Source organism: Stegodyphus dumicola, chromosome 10 (assembly GCF_044657685.1).
Source record: "Stegodyphus dumicola isolate Sdum_Otavi_A_Nest chromosome 10, ASM4465768v1".
NCBI lineage: Eukaryota > Metazoa > Arthropoda > Arachnida > Araneae > Eresidae > Stegodyphus > Stegodyphus dumicola.
This window is the reverse complement of record NC_140777.1, coordinates 144,081,999-144,094,437: the sequence shown is the minus strand read 5'-3', so window position 1 is coordinate 144,094,437 and position 12,439 is coordinate 144,081,999. Positions and strand designations below refer to the sequence as shown.

The 12,439-nt window shown below is 30.8% G+C and overlaps 1 protein-coding gene across 1 annotated transcript in view; it reads left to right on the top strand.

Moving 5' to 3' along the window:
- Syn1 (Syntrophin-like 1) overlaps positions 1–12,439 on the top strand; it is a 51,481-nt gene that overhangs the window by 3,865 nt on the left and 35,177 nt on the right. The window contains exons 2-3 of the mRNA XM_035358248.2: positions 10,378–10,775; positions 12,148–12,290. Of these exons, the coding sequence (XP_035214139.1) occupies positions 10,378–10,775; positions 12,148–12,290 (541 nt within the window). The remainder of the gene's footprint in view (positions 1–10,377; positions 10,776–12,147; positions 12,291–12,439) is intronic.

Here is a 12,439-nt window from a genome sequence, read left to right as displayed (position 1 = left end):
CATGCGTGGGAAAAAAAAGGGTGTTGAAACCAGACTACGATCAAACCTGCTATGCATTTAAGCACTACGTAAGGCAAATATCCACTTACCTTATTTAGAAATTCATTTGTCTTCAGTCTGTGGCACACAAAATTCCTTAACAGTATCCAAAAACTTCTTAAAGTTATCAGAACTAGAACCCATATATTGGGGTCGCCACATAAATTTACAAAAATAAGAGTAAAAAATATCCTACATAGTTCCGGACTTTACGGAATATGGCTACTAAGTAAACCTTCATTTACACAGCAGTCAATTAACGGACTTTTCCCCCTTTTGTTCCAAATCGTACAGAAACTTCAAATTAATCTTACTACATTCATCCATTCTATCGTTTAAACAATGAAACAAGCAATTTACTTCCTAACGAACACACACCACAAAAGCCCTTAAAAAACATTACAATTCAAAATTTCCTGTAATGATGCAAACGATTTTGTCATAATAAGGTTTTCATAACATTCAGCTACTCAAGTTACCATAAATGAAACAACAACTTGGTAATAAACAAACCAACTTGGCGATAAATGAAACAACTTCGTGATAATACAAAGTCAACTCTAACTGAAGTACTTCTCATGATCATGCAAATCAAGTGAAAAGGAAATAAAGTATTTTAATATTTAAGTATACAAGCAATTTTTAATTCATTTGTAATAAAAATTATTATTAGAAATCAGTAATTGATTTCAATTAAACAAACAAACATTTACTCTGTTTTTATGCTAACTTGTGTATTCTCAATATTTTTTCTAATAATTTCAGTTTATATGCTCTAAATATCATGGTTAACAAGTTGATTTTTATTTATGTATTATTTGCATATGCGTTTTCTCCTAGCTTTAATTCATATACAGTAAATATCATGTTTAAAAAGCTTAATTTGACTTATATAATTTTATATAATTAATAATAATTGATTTATATAATTAATTTCTTGTTCTTTCTGCTAACTTTATACTTAATATCATGTTTTTTAGCCCAAATTTAGATATGCTTAATAGCAATCATTTCCAATAACTTTAGCTTAACTTACTGCTAAAACCATTACCAGTTAGCTGTTGGTGGGCTTCACAGGTAAAAAACATATTGTTGCGTTTTTCTTCTGACACCAGTTGTTACGTTATTTTCTTCCTTCACGTTCGTATGAGGTTGGTGAAGATTTGGAGTGAATAATGACAATACTACTTGATGAAGTACCGAAACACGCTTTATTGGCCAGTATTGTCAGGACAGCTCCAAAACATGTTTTTACAGTCGATGATGAACTACTATAAATACGATCAGCGACACAGCGTTCAGGTTATCAGGCTATCATGGTGGAGACGGCTTCACGGCAAAGCACCAGCACTGAGTACAGCTCCCGACTCTGCTTGGTCGTTCTCGGAACTCAACGTACTCTCGAGACTCTCCACGCTACAAGTCGCGATGCACTCGACGACACACTGAACACAGGTCCCGACTCTTCGTTTCGGTCATTCCTGGAGCTCAACACGCTCTCTCAATGATGCACTAACCGCGATACACTACGAGACTCTTTCGGTACACTCGGCACTCGCTGCCTTGCTGTCAACTCGATTGACTCCGCAGGGATTGACTCATTAGACGAGACACCAACTCGATACTGACCAACTCGCACTTTAGACGAGGTACACTAACTGACTGCGGACCAGCAAGGTTGATATAGCTTTTGGCTTGTGTTTGAGAACATTCTGGGCTAAACTGGTAAGAATTCGTTTCAGAAAGTTCTCCATCCATCCATGGTATATCGCCAATTTTGTCCCCAAATGGTTGATTTCTTGCCAATGTGGCAACCCTTCTCTCCCTTGCCATTTTATTGCAACCCTAGAACTGCTTTGCGAGGTAGCCATCTTACCGCGGCTGTACATTTCATAACAATAATGTTACCAGTAGCAGTAGTAAACCCGAATAATTCTTCTTGAATATTACAAAATTAAATTCAATTTGTGATTCAGAGTAAATTCTGCTAAAATATTTTGGTGGCTAATGCTAAAATATCATTGTACAACAAATCATACTCATTAAGCATAAATTATTTATCAAAAATATGCATTTCTCGTGCATTAAAATAATAAGCATCTATTCATATTCAAAACTAATGATGTATTTGTAAATAAACTGCATTTTAACCTAATACAGTCAAAAGTCGTTAATCCGGACTCGTCGGGAATTCGGCGATTCTGGATTATCGATTTTTCCGGATTATAGATCATCAGTTTAAATCTGGTAAGATGGCATGCAGAAATTATAAAATTAAAAATATGAAACCGTAATTTATGAAATAAAGAACAATTATGATCTAAAGGGTATCAAAATTTACAAAAAAAAAAAAGCTTAGTATTTATTTGTTTACTTTATTAAACATTTCTTTCAATGTAAGTTCTTTAAGTTGCTTCGTTTTATGTGATAATACTTTCTCTTTAATTCTATAAACAGACATAATTTCTTCTTCAGTTACAAAGTTCCACTGTTCAAGTTCTATAATTGCTGTTTCGAGAATACCAACTAATTTGTAAATCGAAATTTTTTCATTTTCAATAACCTCTGTGTCACTTTCTTCACTATCAGAAGCGAATTATAATGAGGAGGAATTTGATTTAAATCATATCAAAGACGGAGTACATCGAGATGAAATACTACATTGAGTAAGGAATTATAAGCCAAATAAAATAAAAACATCTGCCCTGAAGGTAAGAATAGTGCTGACAGATCAACTTCCAATTCATTGCGCGCCGCATTGTCCCCCCCCCCCCCCCACAGAGCAACGTGAAATTGATAAACAGATTTCGGAATGGTTAGAAAAAAAAAGGATATGCCTTTATCCATTTTTTGCAGCAATTCCACTTTTTGTTTAATGGACTTCAAAACATTCTTTTGCTTTATAGATCCTTTACATATTAGTAAATATATATCGGAAATTCTATTTGACGTAATTGAATAGTTCAAGCTTACTTTTATAAAATTGCTCTAACAGTCTGCAAAAAATAATAAGCCAGATCCAATTCGAAGATTAAGGAACAACACAATCTGCAACATTAACTGAATTAGATAATTTTAGCTTAGCTTATACCGTTCGTTATACATTAAATGCGCATGCGCACATGCATATTCACAGCCGTAAAGGTCTTACGCGCATGCGTCAACGCGACGCATATGCAGAAAGTTTGTAGCTAGGGTTTTCAGCACCCAGGGACAACTGAAGATTTCGCGCCCCCTACTGGTTGCCAAGGATGGAAAACATTTAATTCTAAAATGTCGTAACATCAGTTTGGTGCCCCTTGTATTCCGCGCCCAGGGACAGATGCCCCCCTTTGCCTCCCTCTAGCTACGGCCCTGCTTTGAGGTCCGGATTATAGATCATTCTGGATTATGGGTGTCCGAATTAACGACTTTTGACTGTAAAATCTTTTCATTGGAAAGCCATAAATGCTATCAATTCCAAATGCGTGAAAAGGAGTAAATAATTTGTCAGTTGTTTATTCATTGTTATTTGTAATCTGAGATGTGCTTTTACATTTTAAAATTTATTTCAAAGAGAAATATGCAAATTTAAAATCAGGTCCCCCCCAAAAAAGTCTGAAAAGGTTCATATTGTAATGATTGCTCTAGAGGGCTTTTTTTAAAGATTAATATAATTTATCAGTAGGGATTATTGATAAAGGTGACCAAGGTAGAACAGGAAAACATTTTATAAAATTTTAGATGTATATGCTTTTAGAATAAAATGAGAACATTTAATGTTTTAATTAGATGAGTTAAATACATTTTTATTTAAATTAGTCAGATTAAAAAGTAAAAAAATAATGTTTTAAAGATATTCATCTATTGCTTTAAAGTAGTTTAGTTAGTTAATAATGTACAGATTGAATGTGAAAGAATAATATGTTATGTTTTTCTGCATGGCAACATACTTGAATGAAAAGTGAAACAATGCAAAAAAAATCCATTTGGGCTAAAAACAATATGCGCTACCCACCACCGCTTATTAAAACCAATTCCGTTTGAAGCATATTTGAGTTTACCAAATGGCTGAGTTTAATAAATGGCAGTTTTAATATTGTAAATTACTGTATCAACTTTAAGCTTATTTAGTAAGATAAGAGCAATAATAAACATAAATAACTAAATTATTAATTTTTTAATCAATAACTAAATTATTAATTAAAATTAATGTTTTTTTTTAAAATTTACAATTACATATTTGATGAAATTTTAATCTTTTATATAAACTGCTGTATCTGCGTTTGTGTCATAATCTTCATCAACAGCTCTCGATTATATTTTCAAGTTCATAGGTAGGTTTTCTGATCTCTAAATTTCAGTTCAAGAGTTCTTAAATTTTGCAATGCTTTTTTCGATTTAGCTGAGATTAGTACATAGTCATTTTCTGTATGACTTTGTCAGTTTCAATTTCTTCTGCCCTTACAACAGTTTCTATAATATGGAGTCAGTGTTTTTGCATGCTGTCTCAATGTTATCATCAATCGTAATGTATTCTAAAAATGAATCTTCATATTTTCCCTATGTGACATCTGAAATATTAGAAATAGTTTGCAGAAGTTTTCATTTGTAGGAAGAAACACTAATTTAAACTATGAATGAGAGCAGAGGGATATGTAGCACAGTCACCTAACAGAAAAGCTTTTATTTCATTTTTCAGTGTTCTTTTCAAATTTAAAAGGAAATCATAAAAATACTGCTTGTTATCCATGAGCTCTTGTTATTATGGTAAGTCAGAGTAATAGTAACTCCTTTTAAACATCAAGGTTTTCTACTTTTTCAAATAACCAGTGGGATCTTAATTGTTGCATCCATGTTGGATGTTAGTGACTCAATAACTCTTTCTTTTAATTTTTGAAAACCAACTGCTGTTTCACTTTTAAACATTGCTGTACTTTGGTAATGCTCTGTAAAACAGACCAGTTTAAACTTTGATATTAATTTCATGTGGCTTGTATTCTTTTAGAAGGCCACTAGAATGTCTTTTATCCAGTTATCAGCCGAATGATGATATGCCCCTTGCTTCTCACCGTGTAATTTCTGAAAAACAATGTTATTTCTCTCTTTCCACTTGTGAGCCATCCGTCAGTTTGCATAAAATGTTTCCTTAGCATTTTAGCAAATTCTACATCTCTTGTGATCAAGAGTTTTAGAAAAAGGAATATTTTTTAATCTCGTAGTTTGAAACCATTCTAGAACAGCAGTTTCGATATCTTTTGATTTCTGATTCATTTTGCACTTCCTTGAAACATTCGCAATTTTTACTAGTCCTTTTATAATTTTTTTTGTTTGTTTGTTTGTTTGTTTGTTTGTTTAAGTAAATTATACAATGCTGTTTGGGAAATTCTCATTTTAAATGTAGCTTCTCTTTGGCAAAATTATTAAACATATCATAATCTTTTAGTAATTTATGATTTTCTTTCAGGCTTAAATAATTTCATTTAAACATTTTTGGCATGCTAATATGTAACTCACACAGTGAGTAAAAAAACTTTTTTTTTTTCCTGTGATTTCAAAATTCAAAATTCTCATTTCTAGCCAGCAGGAAGATTGCACTCTATCTGTCAAGTAATCTTACCACTTCGTGGTTATTATAGGCATAATTAAGGCTTTCATTTCAGGCTACAATCACCACTCCCCGTTTCCAGTCAAAAATTGATAAGATATAACAAAGCAAAAATGTATTTCATGATACAGTCAAAAGTCGTTAATCCGGACTCGTCGGGACTTCGGCGATTCCGGATTATCGATTTTTCCGGATTATAGATCATCAGTTTAAATCTCGTAAGATGGCATGTAGAAATTCTAAAATTAAAAATGTGAAACCGTAATTTATGAAATAAAGAACAATTATGATCTAAAGGGTATCAAAATTTACAAAAAAAAAAAAGCTTAATATTTATTTGTTTACTTTATTAAACATTTCTGTCAATGTAAGTTGTTTAAGTTGCTTCATTTTATGTGATAATACTTTTTCTTTAATTCTATAAAAAGACATAATTTCTTGTTCAGTTACTAAGTTCCGCTGTTCAAATCCCGTTAATTGCTGTGCCGAGAATACCGACTAACTTGTCAATCGAAATTTTTTCGTTTTCACTAACCTCTCTGTCACATTCTTCATGTCTTTATCCATTTTTTGCAAAATTCCACTTTTTGTTTGTTGGACATCGAAACATACTTTCGTTTTGTAGATCCTTTGAAAGTTCCAGCATCGGAAATTCTATTTGACATAATCGAAAGTTCAAGTTTACTTTTATAAAATTGCTCTTACAGTCTGCAAAAAATAATAAGCCTGATCCAATTCCAAGATTAAAGAACAACGCTATCTGCAACATTAACTGAAATAGATAACTAGATAATTTTAGCTTACACCGTTCGTTGTACATTAAACGAGCTGGCGAAAACGTATTCTGCACTTGCGCACACGCATATGCGCAGTAGTCAAGGTCTTACGCGCACGCGTAAAACGCCTGTGCGCATGTGCCAACGCGGCGCATGCGCAGAAAGTTTTTAGCTTTGAGGTCCGGATTATAGATCATTCCGGATTATGTGTGTCCGAATTAACAACTTTTGACTGTATTTGCTGAGAACGCCTGGTAAGCGTAGTTGTGTATGCAATTCCATCTCCTGTCAGCTGGTGTTCAGAAAAGGGAATCGGTGTTCACTTAAGCACCACCTTTAATCATGAGAGATGTTCATTTATAAGGAGCTTGCTTTTAATGCCTCTAGAACAGCGATTCTCAACCGTTGGTATGCGAACCACTGATGGTATGCAAGAGAAAAATAGATGGTATGCAAAGAAACAAAGTATTTTTAACAATTAAATTCAAAAATCTCCTGGAGAAAAAGACTGTGATCAAACTCTTAACTGAAGATTTCAAAAATAACACGCTTGCTAACTTTTGGCTGAACTGAAAAATAAATAAATAAATAAGGCATTTCAAATAAAGCTATTAAATTTTTATTGCTAAAGAAATAAATTAAGCATAATCTATTTCTGTGAACAAGGATTTTCTTCCTTGTTATGTTTGAAATATAAATACAGAACAAAATTAAAAGTGCATCCTAAATTACGATTAAGGTTAAGTGAAATTACGACCAGTCATAAAGCAATTGATCTCTCTTAAACAGGCATAAATTTCACACTAAATTTTAAAATTAAAGATTATAACTTAAATTTTGATAATTAAAATGGTAACCAATTTTTAATCTAATAGTATTATTTTAATGCTTGCATATTTAATTCAAATAGTGAATAGGTTGGGCAAATGGCAAAATATACATTTTGTTTTAAATATTTCTGTTGAGTAATTGAAAAATAATCATTATAAAATGTAGTGGTGGTACTAAAGTTTAAATTTTTTGTTTAGATATTATGTGTTGGTCCAAAGTTTGAGAACCGCTGCTCTAGAAGGTTGATAATTTTTATCATAAGATAAAAGTATTCTACCTCTCTTTGTTCCAACCTGGGTAAAGAGATTTACAGGGACTAGGGAAGAGTGCCCAGCACCACCAGAAAGTCTTGTTTCTAATTGCATTGGCTGAAATTTTTGCTAAACTTGTTTTATTGAAGCATTACATATCTGAAAGATGAATAAACTATAAACAGTTTATTCTGAATCTGAAGAATCAATCTTTTACCATTCTGAATCCAAAGAATCAATCTTCGGCCAGTTTGTGTTTTATAAGTAGTAGAGATTATTTTAATAAATGGCAATTATTCTAATGATTAGTTATATATTTGTTTTGTATACATATTCTTGGAAATTTGAGCATAATAAGCTGCTGAGGTTATTAACTAATCAGTTAAGTAAGCAGCAGGTACGGTATATGTGTGTGTGTATATATGTAATATTAAAAGCACAAGGAAAGGAAAAGCCGTAGCAGTGTAGATGCGTGCTTAGATCCATATTGAAGAAAGGCACGACTAGAGTGCCAAGTGATTGTGGCCACAAATATCAATTGGAAATAAAAATGGAATTAAAACTGCCTCGACTGCCAAGTTCTTTAGATATTACCAAGTTAGCATTACTAGCATACTACGCAATCAAATTCTTCTTCAGTATGGGTCTAATCACGCATCTACAGTGCTCCGTTTTTTCCTGTGCTTTTATTATGACATATATATATATATATATAATTTATTTACTAAAGAAATATTGATTATATTATCTCCTAAGATTAATTTTAGTAGAATTATCTTAAAAGAGTGAATCTATAGTTAGTAAGTTCAATTCCAAAAATTGTTTTAAAGTAACTTGAATGTAAATTGCTAAAAATGTTTAACGGAGACTTGAATTAAATCATGAATAACAAAATTTCAATTGTAAAAAGAAATAAATTAAAAGCAAGTAACTTAATTCAAGTCCCCGTTAAACATTTTTAACAATTTACATTCAAGTTACTTTAAAACAATTTTCGGAATTCAACTTGCTAACTATGTATTCACTCTTTTAAGATAATTCTGCTAAAATTAATCTCAGGAGATAATATAATCAATATTTCTTTAGTAAATAAATTATTATTAACTTACTTTGCAGCAATTGCACAAGTAGTAGAATAACTCGATTTCGCACTAAGTGAATTTAAGATCATACAACATTATATATATCTATATATACATATAATTGTTTCATAAGAATAAATTGAATTTAATTAAAAAAATTAAATTTAAATACATATTTAATTAAATATTCTTTGCGCCATTGCTGCAAGGAATGAAATTTAAATTTAAACAAATTTAAATTCTTAACAAATACATAAAAGTAAAAAAAAAAATTTAAATTCTAAAAAAAGGAAAAAAGCGAAAATAATTTTAAAAAATGTGCAAACATGTAAAAGATTTAATTCTCGAACTAATCTACAATATCATTTAAATTCAGAAGCATAAGCAAATCAAGTGCAAAATCTATCCATGAAAATAAATCTACTAATTTAATAAATTAAAATTAAATTAAACAATTTCTTTAAAAAATGCATATGTGAATGACCGTAGAGTAGGCAGGAGACAGACTTATCAAGGGGAAGTTTACGCCAAATCTAACTCTCCAATCATTCAATTCGTGTTTCGTCATTCATGCAGGCAAGGGTAAAAGTCAAAACCAAAAGTAATTCCAATAAAGTGGTACCCTTAGAAATTAACATTTAAGTATTAACTTTTAAGAATTAAAGTTCAAAAAGGAAAGTCTTTTGAGTAACAAGCAAGTAAAGTCAAGAATTAAACTTTTTCTTAAAAAATTAAATTTTTTAAAAATTAATTTTTTATAAAATAATAAAAAATCTAGAAGCCAATGTATTTTAGAAATCCTTGTCTACAGAAACTTTCCCTACACGAATATGCATATCAATAAAAAGAAACTATAAAAGAACTATACATAATCCATATAAACTAATAAGAAACAAAAGGAACTAATTCACAATTTTTAAAAAACAAATATATATTTAAAAATATAATTTTATTATTTCATAAAAAATTAATTTTAAAAAAATTTAATTTTTTAAGAAAAAGTTTAATTCTTGACTTTACTTGCTTGTTACTCAAAAGACTTTCCTTTTTGAACTTTAATTCTTAAAAGTTAATACTTAAATGTTAATTTCTAAGGGTACCACTTTATTGGAATTACTTTTGGTTTTGACTTTTACCCTTGCCTGCATGAATGACGAAACACGAATTGAATGATTGGAGAGTTAGGTTTGGAGGCAACTTCTCCTTGATAAGTCTGTCTCCTGCCTACTCTACGGTCATTCACATATGCATTTTTTTTTAAAAAATGTTTAATTTAATTTTAATTTATTAAATTAGTAGATTTATTTTCTATATATATGTATAAACAAATAATCAAATGTAAGGAAGGACTATTAAGAACTATATATATGACTTTTATTTAATTTTAATAGAAATTGATTGACTTTTTAGTTAGTATTACAATTATTTCTAGTAATGCTAAGAAAAAAATTTAGTTAAATGTTATATGAATTTTTTTTTTGCATGCTCTTGGAAAGTAATGTATTTTCTTTTGTTTGTACGTTGTGGTCAATTGCACTTATTTTCATCAGAAATGATTGAATATTTTAAAATAATAATAATAAAAATTTTAAACAATGTATTAAAAAAGTGAAACTGAAAAGGGAAAAATGCAAGCAACTTACGAATCAAAAAGAACAAGATTTAAAATTAGGCTAATTTTTTTATGATATGAAAAGTAGTAAAATTTCAAAAGATGTATAAAAATTCAGATTAGAATTCTTAAATTTTATATTTGTGCTGCTTTTCCTTCTGTGTGAAGTTTTTAATTAATTTTTATTTTACTTCTTTAGTAAAATATTTGAGAGAAGTGACTCCTTATTTTCGTAAAGGGGCTATACTGGCCGAAGTGGGATGGGAATTTCAACAAGGGGGATTTCTGCCATCATCTCAAGTGCATCGAAAGAGTGGCCGTGCTGATGTGAGACAGGTACCACTGCTTTTGTGCCACCTGTGTCGTAATCTTACAATGCCGGATGCTGATAATCGAACATTGGAAATTCATTCTCCTGATAGACGCCACTCATGTGTCTTGAGATGTCCAGATGCTGCTCAGTGTTCTGCATGGTTTAATGCAGTACATACTGCTGTAGATACCTTGATGTCAAAAGCAGTTGTAGAAGCTGGGCATCTGTTAAAAGATGTTCTTGAAAGAGCTGAACTAAAACATATGGGCTGGCTGTCTGAAAAAGTACATACCTTTATATACTTTATATGCTTTTTTTAAATCTTGAACTTAAATGAGATATTTCTGTACTTTTTGGTTAATAGAGCACCAGTTGGGGACAGATTTAAATGTTGGTATGAAATCCAACTAAAGAAAGAATGGCAACCTTAGGAGGCAATCCTAAATATATGGAGCTTTGTGAAAAGAATAAGTATGTCATGAAAACCAGAATACATTCTAAAATTCATAGGTTTTTATCATATTTATTTCATATTATACAAGGGGTATATATATATATATACCTACCAGTTTCTAACATTACTGAAAACGGTACGTACGGAAAATTCCATCGACCACAAGAGACCGTTCCAAACCAAACAAACCCATTTACTAAATGCAAGAAAAAACGTTCTATTCTTTTCTTTCAAATTTATTATATTATCATTTATTTATATTTAATTTTTCATTAAGGAGATATACAGTAAAAACAAATAATTTTTGCTAAGTTTTAATTTTCGCAAGAAAATAAAGTCTTGCAAAATTCTTTTTTTCACCTCAAATAATAATAAAAAATTCTGTAGTAGGCAGGTCCCAAATTTTAATCACTTTTTTCCCCTAAAAAATATGTGATAGAGGGGAGAAAGGAGTCTTTACACAAGAATTATAATTCGCATGTGTAATCAAGGTTACACCAAACCCAGCTTTTTGAAGAAGACTTTTCCATTTTTGGCGAAACATCGCGTAGTTCGGCATCTTTTCTTTAATAGGTGAAAATGGTCGATGGGATTTTCTGTAAGTACTGTGAAAACATTTGGATCATTAGTACTTTCTAATTACTCATATTCCTGGTTCCAACATTTGGTAAAATTGCAATATTTTGGTGTGTTTTTGAATGTACGTACCATAATAGCCAATGCACGTAGGTGTTTACCACAAATGTATTTGAGTACATGTGGATTTATATCCTTTATAATTAACTGTCCTTTAGGTTCATCAAAAAGTTGTTATCGAGTTGCTGACTTTTCATGGGAATGCAAACAATTAAAGTATTGGTTCTTATCTTGCAATTGATGCCACATGAATTTCTATTAACCTGAGTATTTTTTTGCTGATGTTTGTACTGCTAAGTCATTTAATCCATATTGGTGCTTTTGAGGGAGGCTGGAAATTGGTGAGGAAAAACTATCGGACTGATGGTTATCTTTCCCACTTAATAATGTCATTGTGTAGCAGTCAGAGATATTGTTAGAAACCAAATTTGGCACCTTGCTGCAGAATTACAGTTGGCGCTCCATTAACTAAAAAGTACCATCATTTTAATATCATATTGTCAGAAAATTTTTAAGGAAATTTAATTTGATTTTAAATTTTATATCTGAAGTAATTTTCATTTCAGATTAATGATGATGCTGGCGTTGTACAGTGGAGACCAGTATTCTTAGCAATCACAGATCGTGATCTCCTCTTGTATGATCTTGTGCCTTGGACTAAAGAAGCATGGGTTGTTCCTGTAAACAGTATACCTCTTATTCATACTAGGTATTTTGCATTTGAATTTTCTGCCATAATTTGAATGATTGTTTGCTAAATACAAAGTGCATAGTAATTGTGTTTGAATATTACAATTTTTCCTTAAGCATTTTTTAAGAATTAATATTAAACATGCTATAAAAGAGCATCTTGCCATA